At 43.0% G+C, this 24,743-nt stretch overlaps 6 protein-coding genes and 1 long non-coding RNA gene across 9 annotated transcripts; 4 read left to right on the top strand and 3 right to left on the bottom strand.

Moving 5' to 3' along the window:
* Positions 1–173: 173 nt before the first annotated feature.
* Positions 174–9,961, top strand: LOC116920129 (adenomatous polyposis coli protein). 2 transcript variants are annotated; one of them, XM_045172059.1, is made up of 11 exons: positions 174–287; positions 1,606–1,792; positions 1,862–1,973; positions 2,089–2,418; positions 2,493–2,730; positions 2,795–3,121; positions 3,179–3,489; positions 3,554–5,857; positions 5,920–6,633; positions 6,707–8,301; positions 8,366–9,961. In XM_045172059.1, the coding sequence occupies exons 2-11, from the start codon at positions 1,644–1,646 to the stop codon at positions 9,807–9,809; spliced, it is 7,524 nt and encodes a 2,507-aa protein (XP_045027994.1). In that variant the 5' UTR covers positions 174–287; positions 1,606–1,643; the 3' UTR covers positions 9,810–9,961. The 2 variants fall into 2 exon arrangements, with proteins under 2 accessions (XP_045027994.1, XP_045027993.1); XM_045172058.1 differs by lacking the exon at positions 174–287 and adding an exon at positions 501–880.
* Positions 9,962–10,047: 86 nt separating this feature from the next.
* On the top strand, positions 10,048–14,573 carry LOC116920132 (WD repeat-containing protein 35). The gene is made up of 14 exons (XM_032926193.2): positions 10,048–10,423; positions 10,493–10,755; positions 10,824–11,327; positions 11,402–11,684; positions 11,751–11,970; positions 12,048–12,137; positions 12,200–12,347; positions 12,432–12,645; positions 12,714–12,885; positions 12,942–13,278; positions 13,348–13,560; positions 13,622–13,990; positions 14,054–14,178; positions 14,241–14,573. Exons 1-14 carry the CDS (start codon positions 10,120–10,122, stop codon positions 14,407–14,409), a joined length of 3,411 nt encoding a protein of 1,136 aa, XP_032782084.2. The 5' UTR covers positions 10,048–10,119; the 3' UTR covers positions 14,410–14,573.
* Positions 14,574–15,014: 441 nt separating this feature from the next.
* Positions 15,015–16,293, bottom strand: LOC116920140 (alpha-crystallin A chain). Its single transcript, XM_032926217.2, has 6 exons — positions 16,160–16,293; positions 15,870–16,058; positions 15,735–15,810; positions 15,592–15,637; positions 15,424–15,533; positions 15,015–15,349 (listed from the first exon to the last, which is right to left on the bottom strand). The coding sequence occupies exons 2-6, from the start codon at positions 16,050–16,052 to the stop codon at positions 15,264–15,266; spliced, it is 501 nt and encodes a 166-aa protein (XP_032782108.2). The 5' UTR covers positions 16,053–16,058; positions 16,160–16,293; the 3' UTR covers positions 15,015–15,263.
* A 313-nt stretch (positions 16,294–16,606) lies between these two features.
* On the top strand, positions 16,607–17,816 carry LOC116920141 (alpha-crystallin A chain). Its single transcript, XM_032926218.2, has 3 exons — positions 16,607–17,047; positions 17,115–17,348; positions 17,410–17,816. Exons 1-3 carry the CDS (start codon positions 16,835–16,837, stop codon positions 17,539–17,541), a joined length of 579 nt encoding a protein of 192 aa, XP_032782109.2. The 5' UTR covers positions 16,607–16,834; the 3' UTR covers positions 17,542–17,816.
* Positions 17,817–18,367: 551 nt separating this feature from the next.
* LOC116920178 lies at positions 18,368–19,795 on the top strand. The gene is made up of 3 exons (XR_004392259.2): positions 18,368–18,501; positions 19,319–19,443; positions 19,512–19,795. It is a non-coding gene; the product is annotated as an uncharacterized LOC116920178 (long non-coding RNA).
* Positions 19,796–20,509: 714 nt separating this feature from the next.
* Positions 20,510–23,391, bottom strand: LOC116920149 (carotenoid isomerooxygenase). 2 transcript variants are annotated; one of them, XM_032926238.2, is made up of 12 exons: positions 23,187–23,391; positions 22,902–23,126; positions 22,749–22,836; positions 22,539–22,685; positions 22,325–22,469; positions 21,884–22,246; positions 21,628–21,810; positions 21,312–21,537; positions 21,191–21,252; positions 21,074–21,116; positions 20,957–21,012; positions 20,510–20,896 (listed from the first exon to the last, which is right to left on the bottom strand). In XM_032926238.2, the coding sequence occupies exons 1-12, from the start codon at positions 23,215–23,217 to the stop codon at positions 20,723–20,725; spliced, it is 1,743 nt and encodes a 580-aa protein (XP_032782129.2). In that variant the 5' UTR covers positions 23,218–23,391; the 3' UTR covers positions 20,510–20,722. The 2 variants fall into 2 exon arrangements, with proteins under 2 accessions (XP_032782129.2, XP_032782127.2); XM_032926236.2 differs by having other exon boundaries at positions 22,902–23,391.
* A 588-nt stretch (positions 23,392–23,979) lies between these two features.
* Positions 23,980–24,742, bottom strand: LOC116920166 (histone H3). The gene has a single exon (XM_032926260.2). It carries the CDS (start codon positions 24,740–24,742, stop codon positions 24,332–24,334), a length of 411 nt encoding a protein of 136 aa, XP_032782151.1. The 3' UTR covers positions 23,980–24,331.
* Position 24,743: the final 1 nt, after the last annotated feature.

Raw genomic sequence — 24,743 nt, forward strand, 5'->3', positions numbered from 1 at the left:
ATGCCAGTCCCATTCGACATAGTTTAGTAAAAACAGACGCATTCTTTTCGAATTTGAGGCTAGGATTTGGAATCTCGGCTAAATTTGGAATGCTTCCATCGCCGGCCAATGTGTCGGTGTGAAAAGCAAGTGTCCGTGAAAAGAAAGGAAATGAATAGTTCTAAAAGAAAGCTGAGTGTGTAGAGAGACAAAAAGGAAAGCAATGGCGACGTAGTCTGGAAGTGGAAGACGTCCATTGTGCTCGTTCTTTGTACTCGGTACGGTTACGGTGGATGCCTAAAGGAAAGGTAAGTCTGACGTTTCTTCCACGAAATCTGACTGTAATAATTTTACAGCTGACTGTGTTGTGACAATATTTGATTGAAAATTAGGTTGTCGTGTAAAGTAGAGCGAATCCTATTCTACTCATTTCCACGTTTATCTTTTGTTATGTTTTTTTCGAAACACGCCCTTAGGTAGTGTGCTACCGACCGCCATCTATCAAACCAAATCTTAAGTCGGCCTAGCAGTCGAATAAGTCATTCCTTTCCCTACACACGCATATTCAGTTTTCTCTGTTGTAAACCTTAACTCTTTCCAAATTCGTTTCAAAATAGGGAAGAAAGTACGGTCTAAATTTATGGGATTTAAGTTCGTATCCTATGTTGTTGAACAGTGTTTTAGCCTTATACTAGTTTTTAAACTGTAAAATATTACTACAATTTCTCCCTTAATTACTTTGTCAATCGTGACGGCCATTTAAGAAGTTAGTGTCCGTCATCCAGTGTTGTAAATCTTACGAAACCACAAATACTTGGAGACTCAGTTGTCATGAAGACCTGGTGGAAATGAAACTCACAATGTCAAGTCTTGCAAGAGATTTTTAAATGGTTGTCCTAAGGTAAAGCTGCTTGACAACTTTATTTATTTTACCATACTTGTGAGAGGTTTTTGTTCAAAGTAAACTATAACCATGGTTGACTGGCTATAATTACTTACGATTATAAGAAAGGTGTACATTTGTTGTTTCAGTAGGCTCATTATCATACTTAAAAGGTATTCAACTGCTTCTTTGCAACTGAGGTCCAGTTGTCATCTTCATATTTTTAAATAATTTAAATGAATCTTACTTCTCTATATTAGTTGATGGCATGTTAACTGACTCTGTTTTGGTCACCGGTTAGCTTAATCATGTTTCGATTTCCCTTTTACAACAGATTCCTTCATTCCGTTTCAGCAGCTAATTCTCTTTTTTCTGTGAAACAAGATATGCTTTGAGGTTGATCAAGTTATCTGTAATAGATAATGGAATACTATTGTTCATAATCCCCCTTCAGTTTGTGACCCATCAACCCGTTGCCAAGTATTGATCGCCCAGTGGGGACGACGATGCGCCTGCCCTATGCACACCATTTCACTCCACCCTCATCTGTACATTCCCGTAACACTCCCTCCCTCACACGACTCTATTTTTTTTCCCCATTAATATCTATAAATTTTTTTTCCCCTCTGGTATGTTTTTTTTTTTCATGAACCCCACCCTTACCGTGATGTAGGGTTTCATTCCGAATAGTGTCCTGTTTTTGTGACGAAGTGCAGTAGTTGACTTATGAGTCTCGCCCATAGATTGTGCTAAAACAAGGACAAAACACCGAGGAAAGCAAATGGCCATGGCAGCCGGTGCCAACAATGCGGAAGCTGAACGGGCATTCAGTCGAGCTCAGTTAAAACTGAATCTTAATCTTCCATCCATTGACACTCCTCGAAGTCTAAGCGATCTCCAGTCAATTGCCCAAGAGATCCAACGCCAAAAGTAAGTTTTATAATTTTCACCCCAACCCTTTGTCTGTTTGACAATAAGTTTTTGTTTTGCTTTACTAAGGAATGAAGTTCTCTGCCATTTAAAACATGAAGACAAAGACCGTCACAGCTACTTCACACAGTTAGAGCTCCTGGCTCGGCAAATGAGGGAATTACCATTGCCAACCGACTCGGTATACCATCGATCAATGTCATTGATTTAGAGCTCCTACGCATTAACACACTTCTTCCATGATTCTTTTATTTTATATTTTTTGTCTATGCGTTTGTATGCGCGTGGGCCTGCAGCCAACGCTAGAATACGAACTAGAGCGGACGCGATTGGAGTTGGAGACCCAACGGATGCAAGATCGGATGCTGAAGACGTTGGGTCCCACGAGTGAAGTGGTACGCCGAAGGGAAGAGCGTATTCTTCATCTCCGAAAATTAGACCAGAAATTGGCTGAAATTAATACGCTTATCGTCAATCACGTTGGCAAAAGCGAAGCTGCAGCCAGTGATCTTTGCCATACGACATCAACTTCCCCCGCATTGCCTGGAGATTGGACAAATGACAAAGATATTTGGCTCAGTGGCTCCAGTCTCGATCTTCACCATGAAGAAAAAAACGGTCATTCGGTAATTCAATTACGTTTGGAACTTGTCCAGCTTACACAGACGTTGTAGCTTTACGTCCTTTTGTTATTTCTAAGGATACCGCAAGTGTTATGAGTTTCACGTCGAGCATCCATTCGAGCCACGGTATTTCGGGTAGTGGTGGCAGCGGAAGTTTGCTCTCAGACAGGACGCAAAAGCCTCCCATGGGTCCAAAAGTAGAAGTAGTCTACAATTTGTTAACAATGCTATTCTCCCACGATCGTCACAACGTTAGCCAGAAGCTGTTACATATGTCAGCCAACCCAGAAACAAGAAGTACCCTCCACCAAGTTGGTAAGTTGACATGGATTACACTTGACATAGTTACGCTGTTTTAACGTGTATTTAAATTTGCCAGGCTGTATTCCGCTGCTGGTTCAGCTTATTTATAATCAGGATGGTGGAGGCGAATCAAATAATCAAGATCGGGCCAACCCTAGTAATGCCACAGCTAATAGCTGGATGTTGACAGAAGCTGATAAAGAAACGAGAGCAAGTGCGGCGCAAGCCCTTCACAATTTAGTGTACAACAGCGCTGACGATCGTAAAGTCAAAAGAGAAATCAGAATCCTTAAACTACTTGAACTCATTCGTTCCTATGCCGATCGGCTGAGAGATGCCATCATGCATCAACTGCATCATCACGATCAGGAGATTGATAATCGCCTCCCGCTGCTCCTAGATGGTATACGTCGATAGCTACACTTGTTTGGTAATGAATAATACATTCATTTCTTGATAGATGACATGGATAGCCATCCATGCGCTGTGGTGACGAATCTAATGAAGCTGTCGTTCGATGATGATCATCGTCAAGCCATGAGCCACCTGGGAGCTCTTCAGGGTCTGTCGGAATTGCTGCATCTGGACCAGTTGGCGCACGGGTCGCTGTGTGACGATACACAGTGCACCACGCTGCGTCGCTATGCCAGCATGACGTTGACCAATCTCACCTTTGGTCACGGTCCCAACAAAACCCTGCTCTGCTCCACGCGACCGCTTTTAGCCGTCCTTTCTCACCAGTTAGCCTCGCCTAACGATGATTTGAGACAAGTGAATTCTATTTCGGCCTCGATAAATTAAGAATAGTAGATAACAATATGTTTGGTTTGCGTAGGTGACAGCCAGCGTGTTGCGTAATCTTTCGTGGAGAGCCGACAGTGCCAGCAAGGATGCACTACAGCAAACAAACGTTGTTCAATCACTGATCACAATGTCGATGGAAACGCATCGAGAATCGACCTTAAAATCAATGTTGTCGGCTCTTTGGAACTTGTCATCGCATTCCAGCTGCAATAAGGCCACCATTTGCGCCACACCAGGATCATTAGAATTCCTTGTCCGTACGCTGACTTACAAATCAGAGTCTAAAACCTTGTCCATCGTCGAATCTGGCGGGGGTATTGTGAGAAATATCTCCAGTCACATCGCGACTCGCGATGACTACCGAGCTTCGTTACGACGGCACGGATGTTTCCAAATTCTGCTCCATCACCTACGTTCACCTAGCTTGACTGTAGTGAGCAATGCTTGTGGAACCCTGTGGAACTTGTCCGCGCGTTGCAAGGAAGATCAATCGACGCTACGGGATCTCGGCGCGATTCCCATGTTGCGCAGTTTAGTCCATTCAAGACACAAGATGATTGCGACTGCGTCATCAGCTGCCCTCAAAAACCTGGAATCGGCTGGATTCGGCAGTAGCAATGGCTCTCTGAGTAACAGCGGAAACGCAACGAGCCATAACACTTCACTACAGGCTCGTAAGCAGAAAGCCCTGGAACAAGAGATAGATCAAACGCTAACGGAAATGTGTGACAACATCGATCCGCTCAGCCCACTGGATGAACCTACTGGCGTCAGTCCCTTTGACAGGCGGATGTATCGCTCTCTGGGTGGCCACAATACCACCAGCCTTTATGGCAGGTCGTCCACAGCACCGACGTTGGTGCCAAAAAGTGGATCGACACCCATCCGACCTGTCCGTTCATCAAGCTTGGAGCGCAAGAATGCAACGGGAGACATAATCGCTTCCGTCGGCGGTACGGTCCGCCCAAGAACGATGGCCGCACCCCCATCGACAACGGCCAGCCCAGCAGTAGCAATGGGATCCCGTTTACAAGTAACTCGAACGGCTTGGCATTCACACGAGAATGAGATTAGTTACACATCCCTCAACTACGAAGAAGATGATCAACCAGTCAACTACAGCCTCAAATACACAGAAGAAGTGGTTTCCGTCCCTGTGGCAGCGCACTGGACACCGTCCAGGCCACCTAAACCTCTTGTAGATGGAGACAACAACCCCGAAGGATCGGATTCGGTACTTCAAACGGCAGATCAGATGGATTCGAGCACCGTCAAGAAAGCCATGGTCTTGTCTGCATACCGCGAAACGGATTTGGATGAACCCGAACGTCCGACAGACTTTAGTTTGCGCTATCCAGATGAAGAGGAAGATTATGCCGCCGATAACGATACGATGCAGACGTATTGCATGGAGGGCACTCCCTATGAAACGCCGTTCACAAGGTCCAGCGCAGCTTCACTTACTGATCTCCGTGAGGCTGGACTGGAAAGCCCAAAGATGGAGCAAGATGACACGACTGAAAAAACTACAGGGCTTGAAAACAAACCTAAAGAGGAAGATAATGATGAAGAAGAAGTTGACGGAGATAAAGTTGAAGGGAAAACACCGCCGATGCCCCGTCGTTCACAGCCAACGAATAAGGAGAGCAAAACGGTCACGTTCAACACGACGGCTGATTGTGAAATCAACTATTCCGAACAGCAAACCCCGCTCATGTTCTCTCGCTCCAGTTCTCTGGAATCGTTGGATAGCTTAGATCAACAGCAAAATTGCCATGACGAAGGTTCGGTTGTTAGTGAGTTTAGCCGATTGACAAGTCGTGCTGTCTCGCCCAGCGAATTACCCGATTCACCGGGTCAAACAATGCCGTCAAGTCCTCGTCGAACGCAAGCTCATCATCCGCAGCAGCAAGATCAGCAAAATCAACAGCAGCAACAACAACCACAACAACAACAGCAGCAGCAGCAGCAGCAACAACAACAACAGCAATTGTCAGAACCTCTTCAACGTGTTCAGCATGTTGATGGTGTGTTTGATGACTCCACAAATAATTTTGGAATGGAGGGCACGCCCGCTTTCACTCGAGCGGCCAGCCCACTGAGTCAGCTGTCCTTTGACGATGAACCTTCCTCGCCAACAGACCCGACTCCAATGCCTCCCCCTCCTCCTCCTCCTCCTCCTCCAGTGGTTGTCGCAAGTCGACCTCCGTTGCCTCTTCCGACATCTGTGCAGGCCACTGCGCCTTCAACTGCCCAGCTTGTTAATCCTATTTTTAACCGGGTTGTTCGATCTGCGTCGGAAGTCAATTTCCGCAGTACTTTCGATTACGACGAGGTATAAAGCACATTGAATTCTATTGTCTCAAAATCATTAGTATTCTTCCTCTCATTATACAGCCTCGACGTTTCAACGAAGAAGACAGTCCCGCTCTCACACGATGGACCAGTCTGAGTTCATTGCATATTGACGGCGAAGTCATTAGCACGGCCAAATTATTACCACTCAGTCACGGAGTTGGTAACCTAAATTCTGCGCACTTAACCGAAAGAAAATTGGAGCAAACAGTCAAAGTTGAAGTCGTATCAATGGCCGCTGCCTCCGACCCTGTCCCAATCGAGTCCAATGAATGGAGTGAAGAGAGCGGCAGCGAAGATGATTTGCTACTGGAAATTATAACGCAAGGAAAACCAACAAGTCGGCAGCCCGCACCTCAAACACCGAAAACCAGTAAACCTCCAGCCCCGGAAATTGTTGCACCGTCTGAGGTCCGTCCATCTATTGCGAAATCGGTTAGTGTTCAGGATTTCTCTGAGCCCAATCGTGGGTCAGGCATCCCGCCGAGCCAGAGCATCGATTCGTCCCTGGCAAAATCCAACATCCGCGATACTGGAAGTGATATCGAAGACGACGATGATGACGATGACGATGAAATGCTCTACGCCTGTATCAGGTCAGCCAAACCAACAGCCAAACCTGTGCCTCCTCCAAGAACATCGAGCATATCCGCCAAGTCAACATCAGCAGCGCCGTCAACGTCCAATGGTGTTCAAAAGAGCCGGCCATCTCGCCCGCCAATGGAACTACCTAAATCGTCAACATCCTTTAAAGAAGTATAATTCAATTTGCAGATTTCAATGGTATTGGCATCAATTCATTTGACTTTTTGTTTTGTTTCTCGATCAGAGAGTTCCACCTCTTCATGGCCCGTTTTCTAACGTCCGGCAAATGGCAATGCGGGTCAAAAGCACCTCCGAAGTTTCGCGACCGTCTGGACGTCGTTCTCGACATTCAAGTCAAGGCTCTAGTCGCATGGGAGCTAGCGGATGCAGCAATAACACGAGCGTCGATTTGGATTATCGCTATTCTTACAAGGTTGAGGACACGCCCGTCACATTTTCACGCAACAGCTCGTTAAGTTCACTCAGCGTGAACTCCAACGATGACGAACCATCGGCGGAAGATCAAGCTCTCTTGGACAGTTGCATTAGCTGGGGTATGCCTAAATCGAAAAGTGATTATCTTGATGGCCGTTCCGACCAAAACAAGAAATCCAAATCGGCCAAAACTTCAGGGGCCAAGATTCCAACCAGCCAAAGCTGGACGGGTGGAATAAGACGAGCTGGGGATGGCCAAGCCAGTGCCTCCCCATCAACTGTAACTGTCACGACCAGCAGTTCATTTTCTGCTTTCTCTTCATCGGCCGGAAATTTTACAGGAAACCTAGTCGATCCATCAGACATTGCAATCAAATTAGAAGAGCCGGACCCAAATAGTTCTCCATCCATGACGCATTCGTCGCTCATTCGTCTTGAAGCGAATCAGATCGCAGCCCATATTCAAAGTCAAGATTCTTTGGATGGATCGTCTCAGTCCAACGATCTCGAACACTTCCCATCTTTGACGTCTAGTTTCATCGATGGAGCCGCAAGCTGGACAGATACTTCTAAGAAGTCACCTTCTTTAACTAGAAAATCCTTAACTTGTCAAACGGACAGCAATCGAGGACGAACTCCAGTCAATGGAGCTAATCCTCTTTTAAAACAAGCTCTCTCTTCGGCCTTGGTGATATCGACCGAACAGTCCAACATGACAACCAGCTCCAGTGCCTCAACTTCCTTCCGCATCGAAAATACTAAACCACCCGCAGAACTGATGACGTCTAGGGTGACAGATTCGTTTGCCAGTTTGACTTGCAGCGTCTTAGATCCCACCTATTTTGACGATGAACAACGTCGAGAAGGATTACTGACTCAGCTGGCCATTATGGAACACGCTGTCGACGAAAATGCCAACACGGACGACAGTGTGTCTTCGTCGCCAACGGGAGAGAGGCGGAAGCTGACGCCACGTGATAGACGCCAGACCGATAAAGAACGTTATCAGACGTACACTCTCAACGCCAATTCGGTGGAAGAGAGTGTCGAAAACGGGTTCCGCGATGCCATACAGAACAACTGTGAAGAAACGAAGAAGACGGCCAAGCAACGTCGGTCCTCGGAACGCGAACGTTTCATGACGCAGACTATAAGTTCTTCCACCACTGGATCTGATGGGGATGTGTCTGTGGGAAAGACAGAAGTTGAATCCGCAAACCAGAAAAGTATGAGTGCCTCAGAATTATCCGCCTTAGAAATGGATGCCAAAGCCGTGATTCGCACCTTGAAAGAGGAGGTGAAACTCAGCCGGAAGAATAGCAATTCTTCCGAATTGATAAGTGAAGAATGCATGCTGGATTGCGAAACTCTTAGTCTGGTGTCCAACGAATCAGAATCGGATAGGTACGTCTTAGGGCCATCTTATAAAAGGAATGACTTTAACTAACCAACACATTTTTATTACTAGATCCCTATGTCTTCGAGTAAAGCAGATGGCATTGCATCAAGAAGGACTGGAGAACAATGAAGGAGGAGATCTACGGAAGACCAAGATCGTCCGACCGGAAGATCAGAAATTCTTGGAAGACCCTATGGCAATCAAAGGAATTCGTGGCCGTCGTCGAGTCTTGTGCCCAGTCCGTGTCATTCCAATTAATGGACCCAACAGGCCTGTGGTGAACACATCGCCCCCGCAACAACAACAGGCACAAGCAACAACAATCATTTCTCCAGCCAAAATCAATGGAAGCAAAACCACCCCTGTATCACGAGCAGCTCAGTCTCGTGGTCGAAGCGCAAGTCCAGCTAGTCCAAGTCCAGTCCGTCCTAATCGGACGTCAGCATTACGCCAGAATACAACGCAGTCACAAAAATCAAAATATCCTTCAGTTCCTGTTCTTGAGTCTCAAGTCCGAATGAGGTCAAACAGTAAAAGTCCACGTGTCAGCAGTGCTCCGTGCAGTCCACGGCAGCTTCCGGTGGTGGAACAAGATGCAAAGCAGCTCAAGAGACGCTCGTTGGAAATGGCTTCAAAGGCTTCAGTCGCTTCCCTCAAATTGACCCCACCGAAATCGGAGAGTGTACCCGCCATCGACCCCCAACATCCACCTCTCTCAAGTCTGGGCAAACAGGGAACGTTCACGAAGGAGAAGTCGTCATCCCCGGAAGGTGTCGCTGCTAAAGAAGAAGAACAATCGATCAAAATTCCTCCAAAGGTTCCGCCAAAACCGAAAATCACTCAAGTAGCCAAACCAGCTCTACCGAAGAAGCCCAGTCGATTCAATAACGGCCCGAGTCCTCTCTCATCGCCACGGTCTAAAGGCAGTCCAGCTTTGAGTAGGCGCTCGGTTAGCAGCGCCAGCATCGGTTCCGATTCCACATCGGCGACGACAACTTGGAGTGGCATGGATGACCAAACGTCTGCGACACCCCCGCAGAAGCGCACTCCACCGAAAAAAGTTGTGACTAGCAAAATCGCTAGTTTGTGGAAACAAGTGGAAGAGAGCCGCAGTAAGCAAAAAGCCGAACAGCCGGACGTGAGGAAATGGATCAGCCGAGGTGATAGTGCCAAGCCAAGCACGGAAGATAAATCTGTTGGCACCGGGTGCAGTCCCGATCAAACGCCAAGACCCATCGTGTCAAGTGGAACGTTCGAGAAATTGAGTTCCTTCTCCAATACTCAGCAGGTGCCGGTTATCTCACCGGTCACCGTGAATAGCCCGTCTAGTGATAAGCGATCCCCACCGAGTCGGCTACCTTTCCGGCTTCCGCGTTTCGGACGATCCAGCAGCCAGTCGAGTACGCCTACTACTCCAACCCTTCCTACTCCCCCATCACCAGGTTTTGATGTTGCAAACTCTTCTAGTGCCGAAACGGAAGATAAGAGAAAATTCCGCGTTACCGCTCTTTAAAGCTTCCAGAATATGGATACTTCACATTAATCAACTACCCAATACTCCATGTCTTCAACTTTAGCTGTTTTACTTAATAGTCTCTGTTTTCGTTTATTTTTTCTCTTGCCATCTTGATACAATACAAAATGAAAGGATTGGTTTTCAAACTATTTGTGTGTTTTAAAAATTCGCTCGTTGCTGGATTCACCATTGTTTTATCACCACTAGGACAACTGTACATGCATGTTTGATCGCATCTCCATGGTTACTGCCCCTTAACGGACAAGTGACTATTGTATTCAAACGGAAGCTTGTAAAGTACAAGAAGATGTTTGTTTACCTTAGTAAAAAAATAGCCATTCCAAATGGTATTCCATTGAAATGTATCGCCTGGGATAAAGAAAATGGCTATTTAGCGTGTGGTGGCGATGACGGTCTTCTAAAAATTGTTCGATTGGATTCAAATCAAAATTCAGTCAATTCAAGTGGCCAGGCTCAATCCAACCTTTCTGCCAATCAAACATTGGAGGGCCATAATGGATCTGTTAGCATAGCAGTGTGGAATGAGACCAGTCAAAAATTGACAACCAGTGATCAAAATGGATTGATCATTGTCTGGGTGTTTTTTAAAGGTTAGGCTTCATAGTGAACTAGATTTTAAAATGTGGAAGTATACAGATGGCTTATTTTTGTTTGAAAAGGAACATGGCACGAAGAGATGATCAACAACAGGAACAAATCTGTAGTGACAGGAATGACATGGAATGGAGATGGTCAGAAGATTTGCATTGTCTATGAAGATGGAGCTGTCATTGTTGGCAGTGTTGATGGTAATCGTTTGTGGGGACGTGACCTGAAAAATGTGCAACTCAGCCATGTTGACTGGTCACCAGACTCAAAAATGATATTATTTGGCTTAATGAATGGAGAAGTCCATATATATGACAGTGGAGGAACATTCATTGTATGTATTTCCTTTAAACACAGAGACATTACATAGCTAATATCTTTTTGTTTTTCCCTGACTCGCAGATGAAGCTGAATTTGGAAGCACCATGCAGCCTGATTGCCTTGAAATGGTTCAAATATTCAATATATCCAGAAAATCCATCTCTGGCAATTCTGTTTAGTAATGGCAAACTACAGTTGATGAAAAGTGACCAAGACGAGAACCCAATTATAGTTGAAACTCAACTAAAACCAGTAGACTGCCAGTGGAATCATGATGGCACAATTCTGGCTATTGCTGGCCATTCTTCAGATACAAATCCTAGCCCCACCCAAAACACCATGAATTTCTACTCTCCACTAGGAAAATTGATTAGAACCATGAAGCTGCCAGGACATCAAATCACTGGTTTAAGCTGGGAAGGTTTCTCTCTCCGTCTAGCATTTTCTATAGACTCTTTCATCTACCTAGCACAGGTCAAGCACGACTACATGTGGACCTGCTTTTCAAATACGTTAGTTTATCACTTTCACAAGCGGAATAAACCAGAGAGCTACGTCATGTTTTGGGATACGAAAAACAATGAGGTAATCGGAAAGTGGGCTAGTTTTTTCTTTTTGCAAAGTGATCCAATATAATTTTTTTTTCTTTCGTGTTGTAGCGTTACGTGAAACAAGTTCGACAATTTATTGGGACTGCTTCCTGTGGAGATCATTGTGTGCTAGCAACCAGACTTGATGATGAAGAGATCCAAATAAGCACTCAATGTGACTTTGGACTTATTCTTTGCAATGCTTTAGGAACTCCCGTTGACAGCAAATATGTAAGCCTGGAACCACGCTTAGTGGCCATGACTTCGAGTCACGTCGTCACCGCTTCTGGAAATAGCTTCATGCTCTGGCATTATCGAACACCTCGATCTCAAACCACAATTGATATTGCAGGTTAGTTCATATAAAGTGGATTCAATCGAGGATTGTAAAAAAATTACAACTTAAATATCATTTTAGGAATCAAGCGAGAAAACAAAGAGAAAATTTATAGTATAGAAACCTTCTTGAGCGGTGAACATTCGCTATCCTGCGTCACGGCACGGGATAACGTATTAATTTTTGGAACAGACTCTCGCAATTTGCTTGGATTTAATCTTAGTTCCTCAGCTGTTCAATATGTTGGTGATATTCAACTTGGCTTTGAGCCAACGAAGATGTCTCTCAATTCGAACTGCACGTATGTCGTACTTTTCATTTAATTACATAGAGCAATTTGGTGAACACCGATAAAACATACTTTTTCTAACACTATAGGAAATTGGCAATTCTAGATCACAATGGGGTTTTGCACATACTTCAGCTTGAAGTCGATGGAGCCTCGTTCACACTTGGCAGTATTTTGTCGTAAGCATTCTCGTAAATATTCTAATTTGCAATGCCGTCTAATCTGTGATCATAATTTTCAGGTTTGAACGCCGAGATGTGTGGGACTTGTGTTGGGCAATGGACAATCCGGAACTATTTGCATTGATGGAGAAAACTCGCATGTACATATTTCGAAATTTGGAACCAGAAGAACCAGTCGTATGTTCCGCCTATCTTTGCCATTTCAAGGTGAATATTTTCTCAATCGTCTATTGCCAGAAGTCTGTTGGAAGGCACACTAAATGATCGTTTTATTTCTTGTATGTCACACAGGATTTAGAAATTTTTGCGGTCTCGCTTGGGGATGTACTGAAAGACCCTGAAAATCCATCGAAAGAAGATTTGGTAGCTATGGAGACTAAATCTTTAAGGGATACTCGTCACCTTTTAGAAAAGGTTGGAACCAATGAAGCCTATCAGTTCGTCGAAGAAAATTCACATCCGCGGTTGTGGAGGCTACTTGCTGAATCGGCTCTTCAGCAATACGGTTAGATACATTATTTTGTTTGCTGTTAGGCAGTTGCATTTAATAGCTGTTTCCTTTTTTTACTAAAGATTTACAAGCAGCTGAATCTGCTTTCGTCCGATGTGCTGATTTTGCGTCGTTGCAATTGTTGCATAGGTTAAAAAATCTACCTGTTGGATCGGGAATAATTAAGGCGGAAGTGGCTGCTTATTTTCACAAATTTGACGAAGCTGAAAGCATCTACTTGGAAAATGATAGAAGGTACGATTGTGGTTTGGGTCTAAGGGACAAGTAGTTTCAAACAGTTGAATTTATAGGGATTTGGCTATGGCTCTCCGACGCAAACTGGGAGACTGGGCTCGAGTTTCCGAGTTGCAGAATGCAGCTACAACGACAGATTTGGAGAACAAGTCTACATATAATCAAATGGGCAACTTCTTCTGTGATAGACATCAGTACGCCCAAGCCTCTGGCTACTACAAACTGGCGGAAAACAACGAAAAGCTGGTCGATTGCTACTACAACATGGAAGACTATGAAAATTTGGAGAAGTTGATCGACATGTTGGATGAGAGAGATCCTCTTGTACCGAAAATTGCCTCTATGTTCACTTCGGTTGGACTTTGCGAACAGGCTGTCCAGTGCTACCTAAAAGTATGTTGCCTCATAAAAACATCGTTTTTTTGCTCTATTCTATTTGTTTTTCCCATGTACGGTCATTAGTGTAACCAGATGAAGGCAGCACTTGATACTTGTGTTACCCTGCACCAATGGAACATGGCAGTTGAACTTTCGCGCCAGATTCAAGCTCCAGAAATCGCTTCAAGGTTGGTGTCTCATGCCGATCGACTCCTAGAGTACGGCAAAATTTCTGATGCCGTAGAATTATTCCGCAAAGCCAACTGCCACAGAGAGGCAGCCAACTTACTGTTTCAAGTAACTGTTTGTTTGTGTTTAATGTTTACACTAAGGTTTAATGACTGATTGCATTCTATAGGTTGGAGAGCAAGCTATAAAAAAGTGGAATGACCCTTTAAAAATTAAAAAATTGTTCGTCTTGGCTGCCCTACTCACTGAAGAGGCCAAAAACGTTACGACCCAGAACTCTCTGACTATGGAACGAGTTTCGAAATTTCTAGATGCGCCTTGGCGTCCTGCAGAAGCTTGGCATTACTTCATATTAGCTCAGCAACAGTTTCAACAAGGCAAACTTGTCGCTGTTATGGCCACTACCATCAAATTACAGGATTATACCGATATCCTCGATGAAGAGACTGTCTTCTCCATGTTGGCGTTGGCCAGCGCCCTCAATAAGTGTTTCAACGTCTGTTCGAAAGCTTTTACTTGCCTGGAATCTATTCCTGCCGTAAGTTATGGTAGAAAGCAACATTTCCAAGTGTTAACTAATCGTTAGATTTTGTTGTACTAGCTTAATCATGCGGACCGTGAAAACTACAGCCTTCTAGCACTGGAGATTTTTACCAAATACCCACCAAAAGATGGCCGGTCTAGCAAGATTGAGTGCCCACACTGCAGTACGGACATCCAAGATTGGTAAACGAAACAAAAATCAGTAGATAATTTCCATGTTAGTCAATAACATTTCTTGTCATTAGGTCGAACAGCTGCCCAGAATGTAACAATCGATTCGCGAGTTGCGTGGCGACTGGGAGGCCTTTGATGGATACTTCGCTAATTTGGAGTTGCAGAGTTTGTAAGCACAGTGCTGCCGAGCATGATGTTGTTACGAGAAATTCATGCCCTCTTTGCCATTCTTCGATTTAATACTTCTAATTCCCACATAACGTGTTAAGATTCCTAATCCGTCCAGATATCTATATCACCTGTGTCTCAGATCTCAGAAATGGAACGTTCCGTTTCTATTACTCCCGTAATGATTTCGATTGTATTGATCATTGCAAAGGAAAACACACTCTGTTCCGTCCGTACCGTTGGTTTTCGATTTTTCATCGAACTAGAACACGTAACTATTTTTATCAATACCGTTCACTTAATCATTCTTCGATTTAGGTTGCCAACACGGTTCGTGTCTGGCATGCCCCAAGATCTTTAAACCTCGTACAAGAATGATTCTTCCTTTAATCTACTTACCCCACCCATCCAAAATTCAAGCCCAAAACCAAATTATTTAGTTTGTCCTGTGGGTGTCAAATAACGAAGTTCTGCTACAGGCTGCCCCACCAAAGTCTACAGACAAACAGTAGGTCGAATGGATTGCCGCTGTGCTTGACGGTAGTTTTATGTTTCACGCAGATCTCACCATTTTAGGAAAAGTGAAAACAGGTACGAGAACGGATTTCAAACATCTCGTCGTCAAGGTAATTTATGTATGATCTTTGTCGTTTCTAAGATAATTCCGTACAATTTCCTGTCGTTTAAGGTAATTGTGTATTTCAAGGTCCGTTTAGTTGATGGTATATACCAGCATCGACGCAAAAAAATGAAAGTTGAAGCTGAAAGCGAAAGACAAAAGAATCAGAGGGAAAGGTAAGGAAAAAAGAAAATGGACAATCAAACGGAAGGGGAAGCAGAAGAAGAAAAACATAGGAACGAGACTTGTTTTATACACCCATAATATCGTTCTTCGTGAATGGATTGACTGCAGTTTAGTTGGGATTTTAAGTCCTTTGAGAGATCGGTGTTGATGGATTGGTCGATCCAGCAGTGCTGGTCATCGTAATCGGAATAACACGTTCATTGGACCCTGCAATAACAACATCGAAAGTAGCGCCATTCCTATATTTTAAGAGTTATATGGACTACTACACAAGATTTTACCTTCCAGCATCATTTTCGGTGCCATGATGGTCAAAATTCCGTCGGGAGACATAGTGGAGGTTACAGACTCGGCATTAACTCCTTGAGGAATGGAGACTCGGCGGCGGAATCTGTAATCGTAAGTGAATTTTATTTCGATTCAATAACGTGACACTGTAAGAAACATACTCTCGCGATACAGTGCCGTATTGGTCGTTGCGTTCTTCATGCTTGGCTACGTAAAACGGACGTAAAACGAAGAAATAATAAGAATTAAGCAGTAATGCGACGAAATTTTTCACAACTCCCAAGTGCCAAGTAGACAAACTTACCATGAACGACGATATTATTATCAGTTGTCTTAACAGATATTTCACTGGGATCGAAATGAGATACGTCAACCATAACCTACATGAGACACAGGTCAGTAACAAAACAAAAATTCATTTAAAAATCAACTGCATTACCTGAAATGATTTGTCGTCTTCTTTGACACTAGACAGCAATCTTCCAAGTTCCCGATCCATGCGACGGAACGTTTGTCTCATCGACCGTGGAACAATATTTTGTCTGTTGAAGAACGGATCGAACGTTTGAAGCGATTGGAACGGGTCCATCGTGTCGAAGTCGGTAAAAGGTAAGAGCGACATATCTCTCTAATCCTAAACACGGGGAAAATATTAAAGAAAATGTCATTACTTGACACAGTGTCGGAAAATGATAGCACATAATTCGACAACGAATCATCAAACTTTACCGTTTAGCTAAGAGCTGGAGTGAACTTTTACAGAAAAAGGAGACAAAGGATCAACCAGCACTAGTACCAAACAACTCACTGACAGTCGAGCATAGCCATGGCTTATTTATACGTTCAACCATCCAACCATGGTTGCGGAAATGAGAGCGTTCCAACGAATGTTTTCCTGGAAAGCTTTGAAAACGTTCCAGTGAATTGGAGGACTTAATTATCACCTTCTTTTCCCACCCCAAATAAGTTGTAGCTCCCCAACGCTCTTTACTACAGCAATAATTCAAGAAGTTGCTAGAGTTATTCAGAGCTTGATCAAACACATTTTAATATTAGTATCGAAGCCTTCTATCTCTTCGTTATCACATAAATCACGGGCCTAACATAAGGGGATCACTCTGCCAAGAAAAATGTTCGACTCCCATGTGAATACCGTTGTACTGCAGATGCCCTTTCTAAAAAACCGCCTAAGTTAGCCTGGATTAGCAATTAACGTTTGATTAACGAATTTTGTTTTTTCTGGAAATTTCGACGTTTCACTTGTTTCGATGTTCCATCCCCTTGGGTATTGTTCTGGATCGGCTATAAGACCCCTTGAAAACCATCTGAGGCTCAGTCAAGAAGATCGTCAGATCGAATCCGCAGTCTTTAGTAAAGTAACATTTCCCTCTTGTAGTAGTAATCATGGCTCTCTTGAGTTACGATCCTTTCTCCGAATATTATTCTACACCTTACCCTCGGGATACGTGGTCACTTCTTCAACAAGATCCACTGTCACGTTGGGTGGAATCGCCGTTTTCTTCGTTCTGGCCGAGAGATTTGTTCAACACTCCCGCCCTCACGACGAGGCCTTCCCAACAGGCTAGAGAAGTCGTTAGCGACAAGGATAAATATCAGGTGTGTATTTGTTGGATGTTTTGCGTTACACACACGCAGTAATTTTTGCTCCAAATGGTTTTATTAGGTGACTCTAAACCTTGGAGATTTCAAGTCAAATGAGATCGATGTGAAGCTGTTGGACAGAAATCTGATGATCTGTGCGGAACACGAAGAAAAGCCTGATGACCATGGCCGTATTTATCGTCATATTAGGCGCCGATATCGCCTCCCATCGAATGTCGACTTTGACAACTTAAACGCCACTTTGTCGGATAATGGTACACTAGTCGTCTCTGCTCAAAAGAAAGCCATCGAAGCGGTTAGTAAATATTTAGAAGCTGCTATTAATTTGTTATTTTAATTCGTAACAATCTCGTTAGGGGAAGGAGCGTGAGATTGAAGTGAAGCAGTTGCCGCCGCAACAAACTTCACAGTCCACTCCGCAGGTGACTCAAAAGGCGGAGCAGGGGAATGTTAAAATACCAGTTATGCGCGAAACGGGCAAAAGTTAAGATGTTGGGAACTCGAAATTCCTAGAAAATCCATTTTGCTGGGGTGAATTGTTTTTGGAGAGTCGATGGTACTTACCTTTAAGGTTTTTTTAAATTTTATTTTATCATTTATTTTGCTTTTTACTTTCTTACATTTTATTTCTTTGTTTCATTACTAGACAATACACGTCAGGTGTATTAGAAAGTAAAAGTAACCCACTGTAACTTGTTTCCTTGTCATAGTGGTCTTCGTTTCTGAGTGATTGCTTGAAATAAAAAGAAAACATTCAATTTAATTTAACTTAGGGCTCGGCCTTGTATGTAGAACAACAATTGGACAAAATTTGGATTCAAAATCAGTTTCTGGCTCGGAACTTACAGATAAAAATAATTTTCGTGATCTTATTGCTTCATAGTTCATACTCGGCATCGTTCTAGCCTTATTGGCGTTTTGTGAGATGCGTGGTCGCAAATTGTTAAGATCTATTCAGAGTGGTACCATAAAGACTGTAGGAAAGGGTACGTAGGCTTCTAAAAGTGAAGAACAGCTCTGAAGTATTTGGTAAGCGGAAAATTTCTGCATATTGAAGCGTCAGATGACGGTCTTGAGAATGGACTCTTTCGTTTGCTTTGCCCAATGAATCTGTGCTTGGAACTGGCAGGTGGCGTTTAGCAGTCATCCAACCTTTATGCTTAAAACCCAGAGGTATTCTTCACTTTTCAGGGGGATTGATTAATGATACTTGTTAGTTAAACCATGAAGAATACCAATACTAGGAAAAGTGGAGGGTTATAAAAGTATAAAACTGTAGTTTATCATGGCATTTTCATTCACGCATGCGCGGCAGTTGGTGAGCAGACGAAACATCGAAAGAGCCTTGCGCAGTCTAGCTGCATTTAGCCAGATATACTAGTAGAACCCAAAACATTGTTTTGACAAGTACTGTCATATTTCGGTTGCAGGTTTTCACTAAATACCTAGTAAGTAACGGGTTTAATCGTGTTAAATGTATGATTTTTGGATTCAAGTCTATTTAGGTGTCAGAACTGAAATTGTACTTTTAGAACTTTTAAAACACAGTATAACTTTTATTAACAATAGATTACTTTTACAACTATCAAAATCTAGTTGACCATTTAAAGTAGAACAAAGCTCATTTTTAGATTTCCGGAATTTCAACTTCCGGTTTTACTTCCGATTTTTAAAGGCCGAATAACTCCTTATTTGTTAGTCTGTCAGAAAAAAAGATTCACATTTTCGTGATCCTCGTCAAATTTGGGGTCGACTCCATGTATCAGCTCAAAATACCGGAAAGTAGTAAAAAATCGCAAATTTTTGAAAATCACGATTTTGGTCAAATCCGACTTTTGGCTAAAAACACGTCATTCCAACCCCAAATTTGACAAGGATCACAAAAATCCTATTCGTTTTGTTATGGGATCCCTATTTTCGGAGATATTGGCTACCTCCGGTATCCGGCCCTAAACGTCGAGGCGGTCGAGCGTCATCAGCCGGTGCGGATGGGCCTCGCTCCACGAGACCAACTTCAAGTGGCACGGCAATGCCGGAGCCAGAAGTCGTAAAAGAAAACACATACACGCACACACACATAGGGAATCACACAATATAAATGAGTCGAATGTCAACAGAATTAGCGAGCGAACATTATTCCCTTCGGTTCCAAGACGAGCCTAAGTACCATTTAAAAAAAGAATTAAGGTTACTACCGACAAATAATTAAGCTACTGCATTTCTTTTACCAGAAAATTTTATTGAAGCATTATTTTGAATTTCCAGCATTGTTGAACATCCTTCTTCCACTTGAACAAGTAAATGGCTCTTGTTGAAATCTGCTGTTTCAGGCCAGAAAAGTATAGCATCGCTGAAGAAGAGCTGCAGTTTGTTGCTGGATAAACCTAAAAGTGATGCACTGCTGGCTAGATTTTTATTGTAAGGCACTAACAATAGTTTCCTTGTTGCGTATCAACAGGTGTTATGGTAGCATCTTAAATCAGTTGGTGAATTTTACACCCCCGTGGAATGACATTACTAATCAGTAACCTATTGTAATAAACCCATAAGCATTGGAAATGATTGCAATCATTGATTAGCTAATGCTCATGGTCATGCAACTCAGGATGCTATAAAAATTGACTGGAGCAAGAATATTTGTCAACAAACTTCAGAAATTACTACCAGTTCCTTGCGACATTAAGAAACTGAAAAACAACATTAGATAATGATTTGATGAAGTACTTTTAATGCCCTCTGTTTAGGCAAGTATTATAATGTCACATTTTGTTAAATTTTACCTTGGTGCTAATAAGATATTTTTTTCTTCTAGTACCTTCCCGATTGGTGTCTGTCGCATGTTGCAGCTTTCAAGCATAACTTCTTTGAATAAAATACTTGAATGAGGCCTCCGATGTCACGTGTGCGAGCAGCATTTCCGGCGATAAAGAGAAACATCAATAAGGTAGGCCCACCTACAACATACTCGATCTCGAAATCACTGTTGAAGCTGTTTGTTGAATTCCCGATGTTTCGTCAGTGACACCATTCTAAGCTCAGCTGGCAGTCAGATTATTGTTGGGCTAACATATTCAGGATAATCCCACCACGAACGTAAATGCCCATAAACGCCATTTTACTATTTGGTGTCACCACATATTTAGTTTTTAATTTTGCTTTGCCGTTTCCATTACTTTATCTTTTTCTTCTATCCATTTCTTTTTTAAAATCATATGCTGAACATTTCGCCTTGTGCGTTTTACTTTTTATTCGGAAATCCTTTTTTATACTCATTGCCTCATGTCCGGATGATTGCGAATGGCAGCGAATCGTTGTCGTTTGCCGCCACAGCTTTCATTTGCTATAAAGTGCACACTTTAAGTCCACAGATTGTTTTCTAAATCTTTTGATGTCAGTAACGAGTAGTGCCCTATACTTATCAAGAATTTCCTCCGATTAGGTTAGTTCAGTAAATGCTTGTTTTTTGTTCAACGCTGAACTCGGTTTATTGAAATGTAAAGAAACGTCGTACACGAACTATCGTGCTCTGGCAATGTAATTATACTAAAATTGAAAGAAGCATGCTTAAAAGAATCGTAATAAAGGATGTCGACATCAGAATTAAACTAAAGTATAAAGAGCATAGCCATCTGGATCAAAATAGCTGTCAAAGACGATGGAAATCTAGGGTCATTTTGTGGCTGCGAAATAACCATGAAGACATTTCGGGACAGGACTGGGAGTATGAAATTCTGTTCGACCCATTTCTGTGAACGTAGCTGCGTCGAGCACTAGAAGACCTGTTCGCTTTTCGTTATTCCCGCCCCATATCAGTGACGACAAAAGAACTCCATCGTCCTCCGCCTGTTAGTATCATGGAAGGGTTAAGGGAAACGCAATCGTAGGCCATTTATTCAATTTTACCTTAGCCTCAGGATGTGGGATAAATATGGGCTCCGAAGCGTAAACGTTAGGTTCAGCTAATTGAAATTACCGTTAAATTAATAAAAAATGAATTGCAACTTTGTGTTAGTAACTCACCCCAAGTCCGACATTTCTTCTCAATGGTATCAACTTTGATCAGCTGTATTAGTGAGTGAATCAAGGAGATTAGTGAAGCAAAAAATACGAAATTGAGAATATGGAAAATTAACTTACAGTGCCTGGATTATCTGCATCGACGTCGGATGAAATAGCGTAAAAGTAACGATATGGTTTTCCTATTCAAGAAAATTGTTATAATTTGCGCATTAGGGAAAGCTTTCCAATTGAACAATACCATTGTAAACATTGTAGTTGATGGTGGGTGTTTCGCATCCCATGGAACAAAGTTCGTCTGATTGAACGTACACTGACGAACTGCCATTGATCCAGTGAGCTTCCGACAATGAATCAGCGTATGTGTTCAAATTTCCTTTGATTCCACGTTTTGGGCTTAGCGGCAGAACAAACCTTTTTGGTCTGCCTCTGAACATAGAAGCGTAGTTTGGGTCGCTTTGAGCATTCTATTTTGAAATGTACTGTGTGATAGACTTGAGTTTTCTCGGCGATAAATAGTAATGAAGCGGTGACCATTTAAAGTACTTAAAACTTACCTTTAAGGCTTCGATGTACATACAATCCAACATTTCGCCGTTTGCATAACAGCAAATGTCGATAATCAGGTGATTGTCAGCTTCGAAGGCATTTACTGTATGTAAAAAGAAAAAAGCTTCCGTCACGTACTGGGTCTGTACTTCCATTCCAGTTGTGCGAGATATTAGGCGAATTCTCGTTTTCTATAGGACGTGTAGGCAATTAACTGAAAAAATTATTTGTTCATTTCAAACGTATGCAAATGCCATTCTGTACCTTCTCGGGTCGCCATTTCAGTGCGTGAACGATAGGTTTTCCTTTCAACAAACTACCAAAAATCGTCTTAAAGGAGACGGTCAACGGTTGCTCGATCAAAACAAAGTAGGAACTCGTGATGGAGAAACTATGCATGTAACTTGGCTCTTTGATCGAACGGCACGGAACAGTTGCAATGATGCGTGCTCTTTCGACTGTATTCAATATCGCTTTCTCGTTGTCTGCATTTGGTGGGTAATGGATGATGGCATAGCTAGGCCCTTTGGATCCAATTTTCTGGCCCAGCTGGAAAGCTTCTCCTTTCTGCGTAAAATGCGGATGGGACGATTGATTGATGACTTTCATCCTGTCGTGAAGGTTTTCCTGTATCAAATGACACGGAGAAGATTTTTGCGTTACCGTTAACCTATTGGTCGTAAATGAATATTTTCAACAACTAACACGTCCTGTAGTCTCAAGAGTTATAGGGTCAATTCGGTGAATAAAAGGCGTTTCAGCGAAAGCGTATAGTTCGTTCCCCAATGGATAAACACTAATCATTGCATTATCCGAAACCACTTGATCCAAAACGAATAGTGAGCTAATCCTGTTGATTTCGATGGATACAGATAAAGATGTAGTAGAGATTGAAGTTGAGTGTAACAGCTAACTCTACCTGTGGAATATGGTTTTACAGGGATCGGGAGCTGCAGGTGTCGTAAATTCGGGGACTAACAACTTCTGTGCAGCGGTATTTTGTACGTAAGACGTAGAGTTCACATAACGTGTCTGATAGGTTACGCGTCCATTGCGGACTTTAAACCTTTAAATGCACAACAACGTATTTCAAGAAACTTTGAAGATTTAATTAATTACGCGTACGTACAGATGCAATAGACCAGCAGCGTCAAAAAGGTGATTGACTGTTTGATGTCCATAACTCTGTTTTCCAGGTCCATTTCTGTATAAACTGCCTGCAAAGGTATCCATTAAACTAGAGTAGTACAACTGCATAATGTTTAAAAGCTAGACGAGTTACCACTGATCCAAGTAGGAATAGCTCCGGTGGAGATGCCTTCGAGTGGTGTGATAATTTCCGTGTGACAGGTCCTCAACCAAATATTCAAATCGCAATTGGGGTATGCCAGTGGAGGATTTGACTTGATTTCGGCTGCTGTGCTGTCCGCAGAGTCAGAAATGACATCAATTCCATTTGACTCTTTCTTGTCAAGATTATCGGCCTCGTTGGCCGCCTTCTTCCGTTCTACGATCGACCAAAAATGAAATTTTGCACAAATAGATTTCATTGCTCCGTCACACAAACTCGTTTTAGTGGTTGCTGCAAGCCCTTCCATCGTCGGTTTGACTTGAACGATTGCTGACAAAGAATTGCCTTGCTGTCCGACCGATCACGACTTTTATATTGTAGTCTCCTTGTGGAAAAAAGACGCGCCTCCTTCTGAAACGAAGCATGTTTTCTTTATTGCTTGTCCAGGCACTAAACGGGAAGAGTCTGGCGTAAGCTTTGCACGTGATCATCATACTCGTTTTTCTCTAGGCGGAAACCGTTCTTCGTTCAGCTCCATTATATTGTTATCAAGGTCACTCTGTGCGAGGAGCTCTGCACGTAGCCAGCCATCCCGTCTCCGTGATATCTGGGCGCACGTTGTCCGACACCTGACACTACACCCTGTCGAAAAGGAACAATCGGTCAGGCACTTCCACCACTTGCACGGCGGGAAGCACACAGATGCGATTGTTTTGGCTCCGGTTACATCAGTACTTACGTGTCTAATGAGTTGCATCCTTATAGATCATTGCTGATAAAATGTAAGAGCCATCATGATGGGAGATGAGGATTTTTTTTTTCAGGATTGAAAAGTCAATGTCTTAAAGAAAGAACTGAAATGCTATGGCCACTGCTATTCCGTGGTTTCGTTCTCAGTTAAAAATTTAATTGTTTGTGGCTTAGATTGGTTAAAAACAACCCTCATCTTTTGCATCAACCTTATATGAGCCGCTTTTTAGCAGGAATGTTGTCTTTGTAACATGTACCGTGAGGTCTTGCAGCTGTTTTTTGCATGTATAGAATAATATGTGTATGTTTTGCAAACATTCAAAATTCCTAGACCGTCGGGACCCTCGAAGTCAGAAAATGTTATTTCAATAGCATTTTACCTAACTATGTAGTCTGTACCCTGTAAAGTTTTGGTTGTTCTATTTTTCCTGCACTTCAAAGTGACAAAGAAATTGTGTTCCGTACCTAAATCAATATATTCCAGATTAAAATTGATTTTGAACGTCTTTCAATGGGTCGGAAATAAACATTAAATTTACCACTTCTTTGGCATTATTGGTATGGCCAAGAATAAGGACGTCATTTTGCAAGTTAACCAGTTTAGAAAGACTTTTCAATATTATTTTGTGGCCCTGAAAAGGGCCGATTGGTATGACGAAGTAGGTGGTCACTTAAGCACGTTCACCGCGAATACGGCGGGCCAGTTGGATGTCCTTGGGCATGATGGTAACTCGCTTGGCGTGGATGGCACACAAGTTGGTATCTTCGAAAAGACCCACCAAGTAAGCCTCACTAGCCTCCTGCAATGCCATGACGGCCGAACTCTGGAAACGCAAGTCGGTCTTGAAATCTTGAGCAATTTCCCTAACCAAACGCTGGAATGGCAACTTGCGGATCAGTAGTTCAGTAGACTTTTGGTAACGGCGAATCTCACGAAGGGCAACGGTACCGGGCCTATAACGATGAGGCTTCTTAACACCACCAGTGGCTGGGGCACTCTTACGAGCCGCCTTGGTTGCCAACTGTTTGCGTGGAGCCTTGCCACCTGTAGATTTTCGAGCAGTTTGCTTAGTACGAGCCATT

This window comes from Daphnia magna, linkage group LG4 (assembly GCF_020631705.1).
Source record: "Daphnia magna isolate NIES linkage group LG4, ASM2063170v1.1, whole genome shotgun sequence".
NCBI lineage: Eukaryota > Metazoa > Arthropoda > Branchiopoda > Diplostraca > Daphniidae > Daphnia > Daphnia magna.